A 15,378-nucleotide genomic window follows, 5' to 3' on the forward strand; every position below is an offset into this window, starting at 1 on the left:
CGTTTTGTGGTGGCCACTGGCCCAAAATGCTGCCAGATAATTAGGAGTTAATTAAACACTAATTATGATTTAATCAATTTAATTACTAATTAAAATACTAAGTCAAAGTAATTAATTAAATCTATAATATGCTAAATATGTGGACGCCCACACACAAGCTTTTATACAGTACAAAATCTCCTTTCATTTTAGTCTTTTTATTTTATTTTCTTTCTTTTCTTACATTCTGAGTATTTAATTTCTAAAATAGTTATGGGATCAAATAAAAAATACTGAAATAAAATCTGTAAAAGAGTTCACGGCCTTGAAAATAAATTAGCCACGTTTTACAAATGGCATGAATTGATATAGTAGAATATACAATTTCAATCAACATCTTCATAGTAATATTAAGGATTCCTTAACATAGAGCTTTGATAATTATGTTTCGACTGATTTAACACCTATTCGATGAGTATAAACGAGTTTTAACTAAGCTAAGTTTGAGCAACATGAACACTAAATACTATCACACACAAATTAATTTATATAGTATGATAAATTTATCAATTGAACTCAGTTATTTTTATTACTGGCCTAAATCATAGGATACAATCATACTATCCCCTAAAACTCGGCCACAATTTTCAATTTTTTTAGCATTTTTTGGTTAGGTAGTGCGTGGTGTCTCAGTGTCTCTATACCATTTATATTACGATTGTTTTAGAAAAAAAAACTAAATTACACTACTTATGAGATGAGATCTAAAATCAATTCATTACAATATTAGATCATTGATAGATATGTACTGCTACGTGTTGAAATTCAATGCGTGAATCAAAGCCAATAAATAACTTTGCCAGCTTTCACAATCACAATTTGAAGATATGGTTGAGGAATACTACAATTTTAATAAATGGGGTATAGTACTAACAAAAGAATGGTGACCCATCAAAATTTGACGTTGTGTTGTGTGTGTGTTCATATTGTCTCCATTGCTGGTGTGTAGTCTCCGCGTCACCAATTTTCTTTTTATTGAAATGTGATTTTGATTTTTATAAAATTTATAAATTTGATGATTCGGAAAAAAATGTAACATTAATAAAATATACTGCATATGATTACATGCGAGGATGTTTGGTATAATTGCTGAGAAATGATATGTGCTGTATCGATCCAATGAGAATTGGTTTGTTCGTAAAAAATTAGAATAACGGAAAAAAAACACAAATTTGATAAACAAGTGGTAAATTGATAAGTATCAAGCTTATGCTTCTAAATAATGATGTTCGAACACATTTATGCCTTGCATTTTACAGTAGAACAAAATTAAAATGCTAAAATGATTCTTATTTCTCATCAATATTTACCATTATTGTAAGAGCATTTTCGTAAAATTTTTTAATAGTCTATTTTATGGAGTATCTCGTTTCTTGTGTGACTGATTCTAGGATCTAGAGAAAAAACATTGAAATTAATTTGATTTCTTTCAAATGGTTGTACATTCTAGAAGAATCTAGCACATCAACCTTCATCCTCAGCACGATTTCCAACTGTCCCAGTGGAGATAACACTATTTTCAATTAGGATAAGTACTTAGCATAATAGTCATTGACATACAAAATATTCAGTGGTCAAGATGATTGATTATTTTCTCAAATTATTGAATAAGGAATATTGTAATTATGAGTGAACTACCCACACATTTGGGCTCAATAAACTGCATATTAATAGTACATTATTATAACATGGATATTCTACCTTAAATTTGTCAGACGCTTAACTGAACCTCCTCACGTTTGGGCATGAAATTGGGCTTTTTTTAATTGAAAATGTAGTACTACTAAATTCAAAGCCCAACAGAATAAAGTTGCCATTTTTGACTTGTATGTGGATCAGTGGATATAGGTGCCATTGTTGACTTGGTCCTCTGAGGCTTTGAATCTTGACCATCAAAATATAAATAAACCAAAAAATATTGAGATTTTGTATCTCCAATTTGCGACCCATCTATGAAGCTTGTGGTATCAAATCTCAACTCCTAATCCCCAGCACAAGAAATAGTAGTACGTCAAAATTAAAGATAAAAAGTGAATTTGAAAATCATATTACTATAAATGAAATAGTGACCCATTTTCAATTAAAAATTCCCACTTCTCCCACTTAAATAAAACCCACGAAACTCTAAATTAAAATTCATTTCCCATTTTCTCAATCAGTAACCGTCAACGATCCCATGCCAAGTCCCACTACTTCTTAAACATAAGTAGCCACCAACATTATACATATAAACAATCTTAGTTGATAATCTCAAATGTATACAGAAATTATTCAAATACTATTCCTAATTCATGATTGAAAGATCCTAACTAAATTTTTTGCTAAAGCATAAGCATAGAAAAAAATTGTTCAAACTCATTATCAATTGTCAGCTTTTTCTTACCCTCCTCTTGCATAGCTCTTGCACCTGAACAACAACATACTAAAAAACTAAAATGAAGAATCAACAAAATCTAAATAAAAGAAGAGAAAATTTATTAAGTTTTATTGATGAATCAAAATTTTCACCTTGATCGACAGACCACCTTCCGGATGAAAGAATAAAGGTACCACCGGGGGCTGCCCCGTTCGAGTAGAGCAGATCCTCTAGCTCCTTATCCGTGTACAGCTCGATCTCAGCGTGGCCTTCCCATCTGAATCCCACATCGTGCTGATCATGTTGATCCTCGTTCATGGACAAGGACTCTGGCTCACTGGTGCTTATATTCTCCGAGGAATAGGGGCTGTCACCGGAAGAGGTACCAGCCCAACTAGCAGATGAGGTAGTGGGCTCATCAGACGTGCAAGTTTCTTGAAACCCTCCATCAGTTTCATCATCGCTGCACATGAACGAGTCTTCACAGTTGCTATGGAAGCTGTTGCTGTTTGTGGATTCTGGCTCTGATTCGCAACCTTTAGCAGGTTCATCGCCTTCTACCTTCTCTCGACAAACATGCTTTGCTAGATGCTTCTCCGGCTGTGAATCTTGCTGTTTTCTTTTCTTCTTCAAGGAAGCAATGCTGGTGTATAGAAAACAATCAATCTTAAACTTGACTAAACACACCAAACCATTGGACTAGAATACGAAAACAGCTCCCGCGGCTAGTAAGAAGCATAAGCAGATATAACACACCATATTCAAGCAATAGCAACAGCAGCATCAGCAAGATTGGTTGCACAAAGATGGCTCTTTTACATTGACAACATACAAGAAACATGCTGCCCCCATCAAGAATGTATGCATATATAGACCTAAAGCCTAAAGACACCATCTTTAACCTGATTTATGTTCTCAATTGTAAAAGGGCTTTATTAATTTCCAAAGTATTTGTCTTGAAAAACTTCTTCTTGCATACTAGTATATAATAATACTACGATACATTGAAGAGCAACGTAAACCCTAAACACTCGTGATCAGATCAGAGCAAGTCTTCTGATCCCTACTACATTGATTGAATGAAGACAAATTAGGGCAAGTCTTTTGATCCCACCCATGGATCAGATTCTTCTCAAACAGAATCAAACTCTCTGTTTTGCATTCAACAAAATCAAATATCCATGATTTGTTTCTTTCACAGTTTCAAACCCTAATTGAATTACATAATCAAATGTTGAGTAGATACATACCATTTGCATCACAGAAAACAACAACAGAAACAAGATCAAGAAAAATAAGGAGCAATCAAAGGTCATAAAGAAGCAAATTGTGAGTAAGAAGAGTGAAAATCAAGAAACAGAGAGAAGAAGAAAATAAGGAGTACCTAGTTGGTTGAGCCTCCATGGTGATGCGCAGATGCAGAGTAACTAACTAGGTTCTCTGTCTCTTGAACTAGAAATTACGAGAAGATGAATGACAAGAAAACTGCGATTCTGACATCGGAGTGGGAACGTGATGGTGCCGGTTTGATTACGACTCTGTCTCGAAAATTTCAACGCCGTTTTTTTAAAGGGTTTGTTTCTCTCGTAAGGTGAATGAATTTGTCTGAATGGAGGATATATTTTATAGAGTATATATCTATAGCTTAGGAGTAGAATAAAAGTAATTAATCTTTGATTCACAATTAGAAAGCAAATCTCAATTATTAGAAATAGAAGGACCTGATTAAAAATATAAAAGTCTCATATGACTAAAATGTTCTAAAAATGACATCCATATTATGAACTAAATTTATTTAAAACAACATCCATGTTATGAACAAAATTGATTTAAAAACAAAATTTATGTTAGACGAAGAAGGCGTTGTTGTTACCCATTAAGCTGAAATGCATAAGAGTATCCACTAGGCGGACAACCCCAATAGCCCCGCTCCCTTTTTTGTCCACAACCTCAGTTTATTTGTCCGCGCCCACAAAAAAAATTATTCGTAGCTATAAGGTTGACACTTCCAATAGTCCCAAAATTTTGTATCCACTTTTCATTTAATTTTATTTTCGTTTATTTTAAATCAATTATAATAAAAAATTATCAGAATGTAAATAATTAAAAAACGAGGTAATTGAGACCGAATATTCGTTGTATTATAGAACCGGGAAAATTTTACAACGAACATTTAAAAATAATACAAATAAAAACGCTACCACCGTCTACTCGGTGGCGGAGTCAGATTTCTCCCCCTCTTCTCCGTCGTCTCCCCCGCTTCCGCCGGCCGCCCCTGCCAAATCCTCATCAGACAAGCCTAGACGGCGCTGGATCCGACCTATGAGTTTTCAGTATATACCCTTGATGACCAGGTCGGTTGCGGTCTCGTAGCGGAGGCAATTATCATGCAGATGTTGCATCAACTGCACATCTAGGTTCTCCCTCAAGACCTCGTGGGGACCAGGGGCCATGGGCTGCGGTATAGGGGCGGGCTGCGAGATGTGCGATCCAGACGCGGCCAACGATAGGCGGGAGGAACTTCCAGCCACTCTAGCGCTTCGGATAGAGGCCTGTTGTTCCGGAGGGCGTGGGCGCCTAGAGTGTGTAGCAGAGGGCTCTTCGGTTTGCTCGTCGTTGAGGTCGATTGATTGCGAGCCGCTGCCGTTGCAGTAGTCCCCGACTATGTTGTGTCTAGTATGCTTCGCCCTGGGAGCTCCTGCCCGCTCTTGCGCACAAATGGCCTTGAATTTCGGACAGTGCTCGAGAACAAGATACTCCTCCCACATTGTGAACTTCGGTCAGTTTTCCGTGTTGAATTGGCTCATAGACAGTGCCTTCACGTCGGCTTCGCTTCGGCCACTCTCAGCATTGAGCAGGTTGTTCTCGTATATGCCCACGAACCGCTTGGTGGCCGTCAAAATCCTAGACCACTTTTTGCGGAGCTGTTCCCCGTCACGCTTTTTGCGGAGCTGTTCCACTTTTTGCGGAGCTGTTCTTCCTCGTCCTCAACGATCATGTTATGCATTATGATACATGCATACATGATGTCGGCAACTAGTGACCGCTGCCAACCACGGGCCTTCCCTTCACGATAGCCCACCTTGCTTGGAGGACTCCGATGCACGCTCGACATCTTTCCGAGCCGCCTCTTGCCTTTGGGCAAACAATGCCCTCCGATCGGTTGTGGGAGATGTGATAGTCTTCACGAACACGGGCCATCGAGGGTAGATCCCGTCTGCTAGATAGTACCCCATACTATACCGACGGTGGTTGGCTATGAACTCTACGTTCGGCGCTCGCCCGGCACACAAGTCGTTGAACAATGGAGACTCGTTCAACACATTGAGGTCATTGTTGGACCCCGCGACACCAAAGTAGGTATGCCAGATCCACAATCGTTGGTCGGCAACGGCCTCCAACACAATCGTGGGATGTGTGCCCTTGTGCCCGCTAGTGTATTGTCCTCGCCAAGCCGTTGGACAATTCTTCCACTACCAGTGCATACAGTTGATGCTGCCAAGCATCCCGGGGAAGCCGTGGGTCCGCTCGTGCAAGTTCACCAACTTCCTAACGTCGTCGGTCGTTGGCTTTCTCAAGTATGTATCCTTAAATGCTTCGACGACTGCCTGACAGAATCTGGCTAGGAACTCCCGTCCAATAGGCTCGCTTACATGGAGATACTCATCGAACATATCTGATGTAGTTCCGTAAGCGAGTTGGCGAATGGCAGACGTGCATTTCTGCAACGTCGATATACTTTGTCGGCCCACAACATCGGTGGTTTGGCAGAAATACGTGTCACGAGCTACAACTGCGTTGACAATGCGTAGGAACAAAGGCCTCCGCATCCGGAACCGGCGACGGAACATCTGATCACTCCATCGCGGATGTTAGAGAAATAATCCGTGAAAAGCCGCAAGGCAGCTTGTTCACGGTCTCGGTGAATATACATCCGAGTACGCGGTACCCGGACTTGTTGTTCGTTCGAAGCTTGGATAGCAGCTTGGTAGCGTTCCACTTCGTTGTTGATTTCTTCTTGGATTGCCGGTACCGCCTCTGCTAACAATCCGGACATTTGAGCTTCGAACAATCTTTGACGAGGAGGCATTTTTTCGATTTTTAGGAAGAGATATGAAGTTGAATGTGTATGAAAATGAACGGAGTAGTATTTATAAAAAAAATTGAAATAAAAAAAAAATTCCGTTGCGACCCGGCCCGAACACGAAATAACCCTGGGCAGGGCCGCGTTGCGTCCCGTCCCCTACCCATTAACGCGCAGCCGGGCCGGACCCCGGGACCGTCACTAGGCCGCAAATGCGGCTCCGAGACCGGCCCAGGCCGCAACTCTCTCCCGTCTAACACGCAGGGCGGGCCGGGACTCGCGATTTGATGCCCGGCCCGTAGCGTTATCGATGCTCTAAGACGTTCACTTAACAAGAATTGCAAAAGCTGATGTTGTTAGCTATTAGACTGAAAGTCTGAAATGCATAACAAAATTTATTGGCAAAAAGTCCATTAGTATTAAGTTGTCGATTCATTAATATTTCATTCTTTTACAAAAAAATGTTTCAATTTTTCTTTATAGTACACTCACAATTTAAAGTTTTATTTTTAGTTTTTGTAAATGAATTTCATATTCCACACAATCATTTCACTCATATTTCATTATAAAATTGATAATAGTACAAAAATGAAATTCCTATTTCATTGACTTTTTAATTTATAAGTTTACATTTCTTAAAACACATAAAATTAAAATGAGACCTTAATTATGAAAGGAGGAAGTACTATTTGCTTTCTCTGTTTCATGAACTCTTACTTTCTTAAGAAAAATTGACTGCGAACCTCCTCTTTTTAATTTACAAGGTTGTCTTAATTTTATTGACACTTGTCACTAATTTTGCATGGTATTATACCTTGAATTGAATAAAATTGCCGGCCAAAATTCTCTAACTCATGCATTTACTTTTTCTTTCTATTAGTTCATATACGTTACATTTTTTTTATTGCTTAGTTATTCTTTGATTTTAATATTAAATTCTAATAAGTGCTAGTAGTATATATTATATCACGTTGACTATAATGAATATTTGAAGTCAAATTTTCTACTAATAACAAATTTAAAAGATTATAATTTTTAATATTTTATGTTGAATAGTTATATTAAAATTTTATCAACATTAGTTAATCTTGAATATAATGTCAAAATCTCTAATATTCTACTAATACTCCCTCCGTCCGCCATTAGGAGTCTCGGTTTACCATTTTAGTCTGTCTGCCATTAGAAGTGTCGGTTCACTTTTACTATAAATGGTAGGTACACATCACTTTCCACTAACTCATTCCACTCACATTCTATTATAAAACTAATATATAAAAATGAGTCTCACATTCCACTATCTTTTCTCACCTACTTTTCTTTATATTTCTTAAAACCCGTGCCAAACTCAAATGAGACTCCTAATGGTGGACGGAGGGAGTAATAAATACTTGCGAATTTAAGGTTAACGGATAAGATTTTTGGAAAAGAAGCGAGTGTTGAACAAAGAAGCACAACAATTTGAAAATAATTTTGTAATTGATAGGAATTTGGACAAGGTTGAAATGGATGAAAATAAGATTGTTGTTGATACTTGATTACGAAAACCTATTGATAGTTTTAATGTGAAAGAATTATGAGTTGTTTTCAAGGTATAGATACTCGTAATGATCAATTATTGCGCACAAAAAAAGATAGTGCTAATTAATAAATATTTTTAAAAAATTTATCATTAATTAATCGTTATGCTTGATCCATGAGTTTCATTTTCTGGATGCAGGGACGAAGAGGCAGGGGGGGCCAGTGGCCCCCGGCCAATGAAGTTATTAAGTATTATATTTATATATTGCCACGAGTTCGTATTTTTGAGGCTACAAATCTCATGTCTTCCTTGCTTTATTTATCCTTCAGCTTACAAATCTCGTTTTTTTTACTTGTTTTATTTAACCTTATTTATCCTTCGCCTACAATTGTTTTTCCCTTTCCTTGTTTTACTTATCCTTAAGCTACAAATCCTATTCTTTTTTCTTATTTTATTTATCCTTATTTATTTTTCACCTACAATTCCCATTTTTCCCTTTAATTCCTTATTTTATTCTTTTAGAGCATTAGCAATGGGGCGCCCTAAGGTGCGCCCTATGGTGCGCCACATTATCATTTTATTGTTTTGTTTAATTAATTTAACTGTTTTCAAATAACAAGTAACGAGTAAATAAAAAACGGTCTAAATAACAAACGGCGAAGTTTTAATAAAAAAAAGTTACATCATTGAACTAATAATAAAAAAAAAACTAAGTCGGACCAATTCCCAACTTCCGACGCAGCTCATCGAGTAACGCCCGGAGATATTCAGCTTCGTCGGGGTCGGTACACTTCTTGAGGTCCCTGTGCGTCTGCAACATCGTCCTTGCCATCGACGCTGTTGCTAACGACTCAAACGCGGTGGCCGTCTGGGTCGGGAGCTCTACCGAGACCGGAGCTTGGGTTGCAGCGGTCGACGATGAGGTCGCGGTCACCTTCCCCTTGGCCTTCGCAGCCTTGACGCCGGAAGGACACCGGTGTGCCGTAACTCCCTTCATCCACGTACGTCTGGTTGAGGTCAACCGGGTGACTGCCGCTGCCGCTGCTCGTGTAGTCACCAACTTCGGTGACCTTCGTCCTCTTTGGCGCACCAGTGTGCAGAATTCCACCTTGGAACTTCTGCTTCTCCCTCAAGAGCGCCCAGATGGCCTCGTGCTTGAAATCGCCGAACATCGACCGGTACGACAACATCGCTTTAGTGCGCACGTCGCTCGCGCTCTCGCCGCTCACCAGTGACCGCGTGAACTTCTCGAACTCCGCCGCGTACAAGTTCACTTGCTTCTTGACTTGATCCCAGTGCTTGCGGAGTTGCTCACTCTTGCGCTTGTACGCGGTCGGCGGCTTGACCGAATTTTAGAGGTCCGCGATGCGTTCCCAGTACGCGATCTGTCGCTGGTTGTTCGCGAATATCGGATCTTCCGATATATGTACCCAACACCGGGCCAAAGTGAGAGTTTCGTCGTCGTTGTAGTTCGTACGGCCGGGGGCGTACTCATCGCAATCACCGGGAGGCGGCAACTTCTCCGCCCGCTGCCGGTTCCGCTTATTTCTGGCTGGGGCGGAAGCGGTCGCGGCGGGGTCGGAATCGGCCGCTGCGGTTGGGCGGTGCGGAGACGGCTCCATGTCAGACAACCCATACGATTCCGTACTGAAATCGGGATCGTAATGGGTGTTGGTGTCGAACGAACGATAATCGTCGGGTTCTGTACCCGGCCAATGCGCCCCTGCGCTAAACGTAGGACTATTGGGGCTTGAATCCATTTCGTAGTAATTATGTAAATATAAGTTTCGAAAATGAAATCGCGTGAAATGAAATGTTACAAATGAACGGTATTTATAAAAAAACGAAACCGCGTGCCATCGTCCGCGGTCGATTGTCCGCGACCTCCACAATGGGGCGGACGATGGCCATCGTCCGCGCTATCCTCCGCGACCGAAGTATAGGGCGCGACTATCGTCCGCGCCCTATGGCGCGCACCCGCAATGGGTGCGGACGATGGATGGCGCGGACGATGCTCGCCATCGGGCGTGCCATCGTCCTCCCGTTGCGGATGCTCTTACACTTTTATGTTCCCCGAGTCGAATCCCTTAGCCTACAAATCAATCTTGTTTTATTTTCTTACACTATTAGGTTCCCAAGTTTAAAGCTTTAAGGCCATGTTTGGTTGCCAGAATTCTGTCTGGGAAAGTTATCTGATTCCTTAAATTTTAAATTCTTGTGTTTGTTTCGGTTTTTAATCAAACTGATAAAGTAATCAGAATCCAAAAATATGAAAAGTTAGTACAACTTTCCAGGATTCTGAATCCTATCTTTTCTTATGTATTCTTTATCCATGTTTTAGGATTCTTACACATTTAATGCAATATAAGTATAGTTTTATTATTACAATTGTTTATTATTATTATTATTATTATTATTATTATTATTATTATTATTATTATTATTATTATTATTACTACAATGTATTAAAAATGACATAAAATTATAAATCATACTTAATTTCGGTATATAAATAACTATAATTAATATTATCCTAATCATAACTATATTATTATAATATTTATATATATTTGTAATTATCATAATAATAATTAATAATTTAATAAATAATTAAAATATAACTATAAAATAGTACAAATTATATGATAATAATTAATAATAATTATTTTATAAATTAATAATTAATCAATAAAGTCGTAGTGAAATTTTAACTTATAAAATTTATTCAATTATATTATCCGTAAATATTATAATTATAATAATCATATTTATTATTATAATCATTTATGATTATAATACTCCACGTAACTATAATTACAATTATATTATTATATATTAAGATGAATAGTGCATATTTATACTAATAATAAATATAACAATATAATTATTATCATTTGTAATTAATAATTTATTAAAAATTTTATGTTATTATTCTTTTTTATAAGTAAAAATAGTAATAAGTAGGAGTATATTTTTAGTTTGGTGTTTAAATCAAATAGTATAAAATTTCAAATCTTGATATTTTCCAAACATAGGAAAGTAAAGTTATTAGGAATCATATTAACGGGATTCATTTTCCCAGGAATCATTTTCCTTGTCAACTTCACTTTCCCGTCAACCAAACATGATCTAAGTCTTCAAATCAATTTTTTTCCATGTTTTATTTTCTTAAACTTTTATGTTCAAGAGTTTCACTCCCACAACTATTTTATTTACTTTTAGTCTTAGTTTTGCATTTTATTTTCTAACGATAACCAGCATATATATTTCTAATTTCTATTACACATTCTCTAATTTTTTCCTCTCATTATTCATTTACATCTCTTGCAATTGCCCATTGTTGCAGCAATTTTCAAGATGCCAACATTAAAAAATACATAAGACTTGGGCCTCCAATATAAAATTTATGGCTTCGTTATTGGTCACTTTGGTGAACCGTGACTTGTGCGCTGTGTAAAAAGATTTTTCCATGTAGATATCTATGAGCAATAAAAAGTTTTTTTTAATACTAGAGTATATATGTGATGTATCCAACCAAGTATTGATGCTATCAATCTTCTTTGCTCCTCTGAGATGGGCTCGTATTTTTTTCCTAATTAGGTTGTTGAATAATTCTATACATTGTTTCGAGAGGCTTTGTTGCAAAATTGATTATGTTAGAGAACAATACAGCACCATTAATTTTATGTAAATTTATAGTTTTTTTTTCTAACAAATTAAAATCTTGAACTCTAGAAAGAAGACAATTAAATCAGTAGTCTCCCAATGTAAAGAAATTAAGTTTGTAAAAAAATCACTTTATTAAAATCAACTAATGTTACAAAAGACCGCCAAAATGCATGCCTAGCAGTCTCACTTGTACAAATGCAACAAACCAAGTCAATATTACAAAACTGGGACAGACGATACCTCAGTTTTAAATTTAAAAAATCAACATTTAGGAAGATCAGAGGGTGGAGGAAGCAGCTTGTGATTGGGAAGCTTTCCATCCAAAACAAGCCATGCCATCTTCAATCCCCAGCTCGTGTGAACTTCCAAGTGACAATGCATAAACCAAACCCCTGCAATTTCCACAAACAATCCAAAATCAATTAATTAATTCTCATCATTAATATTGAGATAATTACTTACCCGGATTATCGGCAAAAAACCGGATAGCAACCCATCCTCCGGGCGGCACGCCAACCGTGTTCCGCTCGACCGGGTCCACCAAATTGAACCGCTTAGGGTCGTTAACGGGGTCGTAGTTGCCGAAGCCTTGGCCGACGATGAAGAAATTGAATCCATGCAGATGGAGGGGGTGGCTCTCCGCCCCCATAATGCCTGTGCCTTGCATCACCACTTCCACACTCGCATTGAACGGAAGAACCATCAGTTTTGTTCCGTTTCCGACCATGGTGTTGTTGGGTGGGCTTCCGGTGAAGTTGAACCACCGTAGGGGGCTGTAGGGGAAGTCCGGCTCGTAAACGCCGCCTGACTTCCCGGTGAAGTGGGCTTGAAGGAGGGCTGTGGTGGGCTGTATGAACGATATGTTGCTTACGGATGCTGCGAATTTAGTGCCGTTGGGGCCCTGACACGTGGCGTTGTTCTGATCGCACGGCTTCGTGCCTAGTCCGACGGTGAAGAGGAAGTGTTTGTCGACTGTTTGAGGTACGTTGGCCGGGAAATTGGGGGTGGCGAGGCTGCGGAGGCGGTTGGTGAAGTTGGTGGCGAAGGAGGTGTCGTTGAGGGGTGGGAGGGATGGTTTGAAGAGGGGGAGGTCCTTGGTGGAAGGGGTGGATTCGTATTCTAGGATTCCGGCGACGGTGGTGTTGTCGAAGGTGCCGGCACCAGTGGCGTAGGGCCGGGCCATCATGAGGAATGTGGCGGCAGGAGGTGTTGTTTTGGTGTGGAGGAGGAGGTTGGTGGTCTGGCCGGGCGCGATGAGGATGGTGTCGGTTTTGAAGGGTTTGACGTAGACTGCGTCCACGTCGGCCACGGTGAGAGTGTGATTGGCGATGCTGAAGAAGAGCTCGTCGTTGAGCGCAGCGTTGATTACGCGGAGGAGGTAGGTTTTTCCCGCTTTTACTTTCAGCTTGAATGTATCTATCAAATAAATGTAGTAATTACTCACCTCTAATTTTTTTATTAGTAAATAAAGAGAATTTTCAAAGGTCTCGAACTTAAGGCCTTTGGTCTTAAGTGAATGTGAAAGTAGAGAAAGTTGAGATGAATTAAGTATGTACCTTTGGCGGAGCAGTTGTACAAAGGCCCGGGGAGCCCATTGATGGTATAGGCGTCAGAGACGTTGGGGCCACCTCCGGTTTGCATAGCTTGGTTTATTATGGCTTCGGTATCGGTATTGAACCATTCTCCTACACATGGTATATATTTTACATTAGTATGTTATATTGTAACATTAAAATAGGACTAGTGTATAAATATGATTGAGTCATGTGTTACCAAAGATGATAGGAACTTGTTTGTATGGCTTGGGGAAAGGATATGGCACATCCTTCTTAGGAAGGATGATGATAGGGCCATAGAGAGTAGATCTAAGCCAAGAGACATGTGCATGCCACCAGAGAGTCCCCCTTTGTCCTACCACTGTGAAGTTGTAGACATAGCTTTGCCCGGTTTGAATCGGGCATTGGGTTACATATGCCGGCCCATCCGCCCAACCACTCCTAAGTTGCCTGATTCCGTGCCTGTCATATCATTATCGGCTTAGTGAATATTAATATCTAAGCAATAATCATTTAAACTCCTTTTATACACATACCAATGGAGGGTGATATTGTTGGGAACAAGGTTGGTGACATTTATAAGGACACGGTCGCCCTCCCTCACCACGACCTGAGGCCCTGGAAATTTCCCATTCACTGTGACTATGCTCCTCTTGTGGCATAATCGCGTCACATTTTGCATCTTGATCTGGAAAACATTGATAATTATGAAGACTGGCATAATCATAAATAATGAAAGAAAAACATTTGAGTGTATGGAGCATACGTTGAACTCGTAGTGTCTCGTGGCAGCTTCTACTCGGAGAGGAAGGTGGAGCAGTGCCAATAATGCTGCAAACAATGCTATTGAGATTTGCAAATTAGAGGCACCCATTTTTGTTTCTTGGCTCTTCTTGCAATAAAAGATGATGTTGTTTGTTTGGTGGTAATGCTAGAACAATGCTAATCAGATTATATAGGAGATGTGTTTGGTTTGTTAGGTGATGAATAATTGGATTATTTAAATGGTTGAAATTGGAAAGTTTTAGAATAGAAACATTAATAAGGTAAAATATACTATATGTTGTTTGATCACTCGGACCAATAGTAGTTGGAAAACAACATTAGAGTGGTGTCAAAGACAGCCTAGTTCTGTTTTAAACCACTGTCAAACGATGTTATCACCAATGTATTATCTTTATGTAATATTTAATTCAATGCATGCTAAATGTTGCATTTTACCTACTAAATAATGCTCCAATAGCGATGCTACTTTATTATACGCTAAACCAAATAATATTCTTATGTAGATCTTACATACTATAATTATACTTCATGTGACTAATGATGAAATATTTTTGTGTAAGTTGTATTTATACATAAATAACCGTAATATAGATAAGCGTGAAGCTTGTGATGAGGTTATATCACTTATATGAATGTATGCTTCATATTAAAGCATGCAAATGCAAAGTTGTAGGCATGAAGAAATATTTGTTGTATTGATTGAGAGAGGGAGAGGGAGAGAGAGTAAGTGGATTATGATATTCATGGAGAACTCGTAGTAGTTTATTGGAGGAATGATTGAGAAGCTCGGTTTGGTGGCTGAGGAGTTGTCAATCATGTAGGTTCACAAACACAAAAGTAATTAATCAGAACAGTATATACATATAGTATTTTAAGTTTCAAGCAATTTCTTCTTACGCAATGTTAATTTTTTTTTAATGTTCCCTTATTTTATTTTATTTTGGTGTGATAGTTAGTTTTGTCAATTTGAATAAACCCACCATTTATTTTGTATTTTCCATTGTAATTGATTATATATTAATTTCCCCAAATATAACGTTTCACTTTGGCTTCCATGATAGATTTACTTAGTTATCCATGTAGAAGTAGTAGATAGGATTGTGTGCAGAAGCCTTTCTAAAATTGTAACCTACTACTAGTATCTTTTGGAGCATACTTTTTTGGTGATGATGAAGTCGCACGAAAAGGGGGAAATCATACTAGCATATTGATTTCCTTGGTATAATTTTTAAATACTCCAATATTTGGAAAAAGAAAACCTGAGTCAAAGTAAGAACGCTTGTCCGTAACGTAATTCGGTGACAAGCAAAATATGGTTCTATTTTTCCAAATGCCTGGGCAGTCTATCATAATAGGATGTCATTGTTAA

The 15,378-nt window shown here is 38.5% G+C and overlaps 2 protein-coding genes across 3 annotated transcripts; both read right to left on the bottom strand.

Moving 5' to 3' along the window:
* Positions 1-2,261: 2,261 nt before the first annotated feature.
* Positions 2,262-4,002, bottom strand: LOC121750956 (protein FAR-RED ELONGATED HYPOCOTYL 1-like). Of its 2 annotated transcripts, none has more exons than XM_042145642.1 (3): positions 3,780-4,002; positions 2,548-3,038; positions 2,262-2,461 (listed from the first exon to the last, which is right to left on the bottom strand). In XM_042145642.1, the coding sequence occupies exons 1-3, from the start codon at positions 3,797-3,799 to the stop codon at positions 2,361-2,363; spliced, it is 612 nt and encodes a 203-aa protein (XP_042001576.1). In that variant the 5' UTR covers positions 3,800-4,002; the 3' UTR covers positions 2,262-2,360. The 2 variants fall into 2 exon arrangements, with proteins under 2 accessions (XP_042001576.1, XP_042001587.1); XM_042145653.1 differs by having other exon boundaries at positions 2,262-2,446; positions 3,780-4,000.
* A 7,772-nt stretch (positions 4,003-11,774) lies between these two features.
* LOC121750367 (laccase-17-like) lies at positions 11,775-14,157 on the bottom strand. The gene is made up of 6 exons (XM_042144894.1): positions 13,990-14,157; positions 13,760-13,911; positions 13,441-13,685; positions 13,224-13,352; positions 12,130-13,083; positions 11,775-12,059 (listed from the first exon to the last, which is right to left on the bottom strand). Exons 1-6 carry the CDS (start codon positions 14,095-14,097, stop codon positions 11,929-11,931), a joined length of 1,719 nt encoding a protein of 572 aa, XP_042000828.1. The 5' UTR covers positions 14,098-14,157; the 3' UTR covers positions 11,775-11,928.
* Positions 14,158-15,378: the final 1,221 nt, after the last annotated feature.

This window comes from Salvia splendens, chromosome 1 (genome assembly GCF_004379255.2).
Source record: "Salvia splendens isolate huo1 chromosome 1, SspV2, whole genome shotgun sequence".
Taxonomy (NCBI): domain Eukaryota; kingdom Viridiplantae; phylum Streptophyta; class Magnoliopsida; order Lamiales; family Lamiaceae; genus Salvia; species Salvia splendens.

Excerpts from the sequence above, each read along its gene's own strand:
- LOC121750956 (XM_042145642.1), bottom strand. The coding sequence starts at position 3,799 with ATGGAGGCTCAACCAACTAG. Across the intron at positions 3,039-3,779 it reads ATGGAGGCTCAACCAACTAG|CATTGCTTCCTTGAAGAAGA; the intron begins GTACTCCTTATT and ends TCTATACACCAG. Across the intron at positions 2,462-2,547 it reads AAGGTGGTCTGTCGATCAAG|TATGTTGTTGTTCAGGTGCA; the intron begins GTGAAAATTTTG and ends TTAGTTTTTTAG.
- LOC121750367 (XM_042144894.1), bottom strand. The coding sequence starts at position 14,097 with ATGGGTGCCTCTAATTTGCAAATCTCAATAGCATTGTTTGCAGCATTA. Across the intron at positions 13,912-13,989 it reads CGAGACACTACGAGTTCAAC|ATCAAGATGCAAAATGTGAC; the intron begins GTATGCTCCATA and ends AATGTTTTCCAG. Across the intron at positions 12,060-12,129 it reads GTTTTTTGCCGATAATCCGG|GGGTTTGGTTTATGCATTGT; the intron begins GTAAGTAATTAT and ends TGGAAATTGCAG.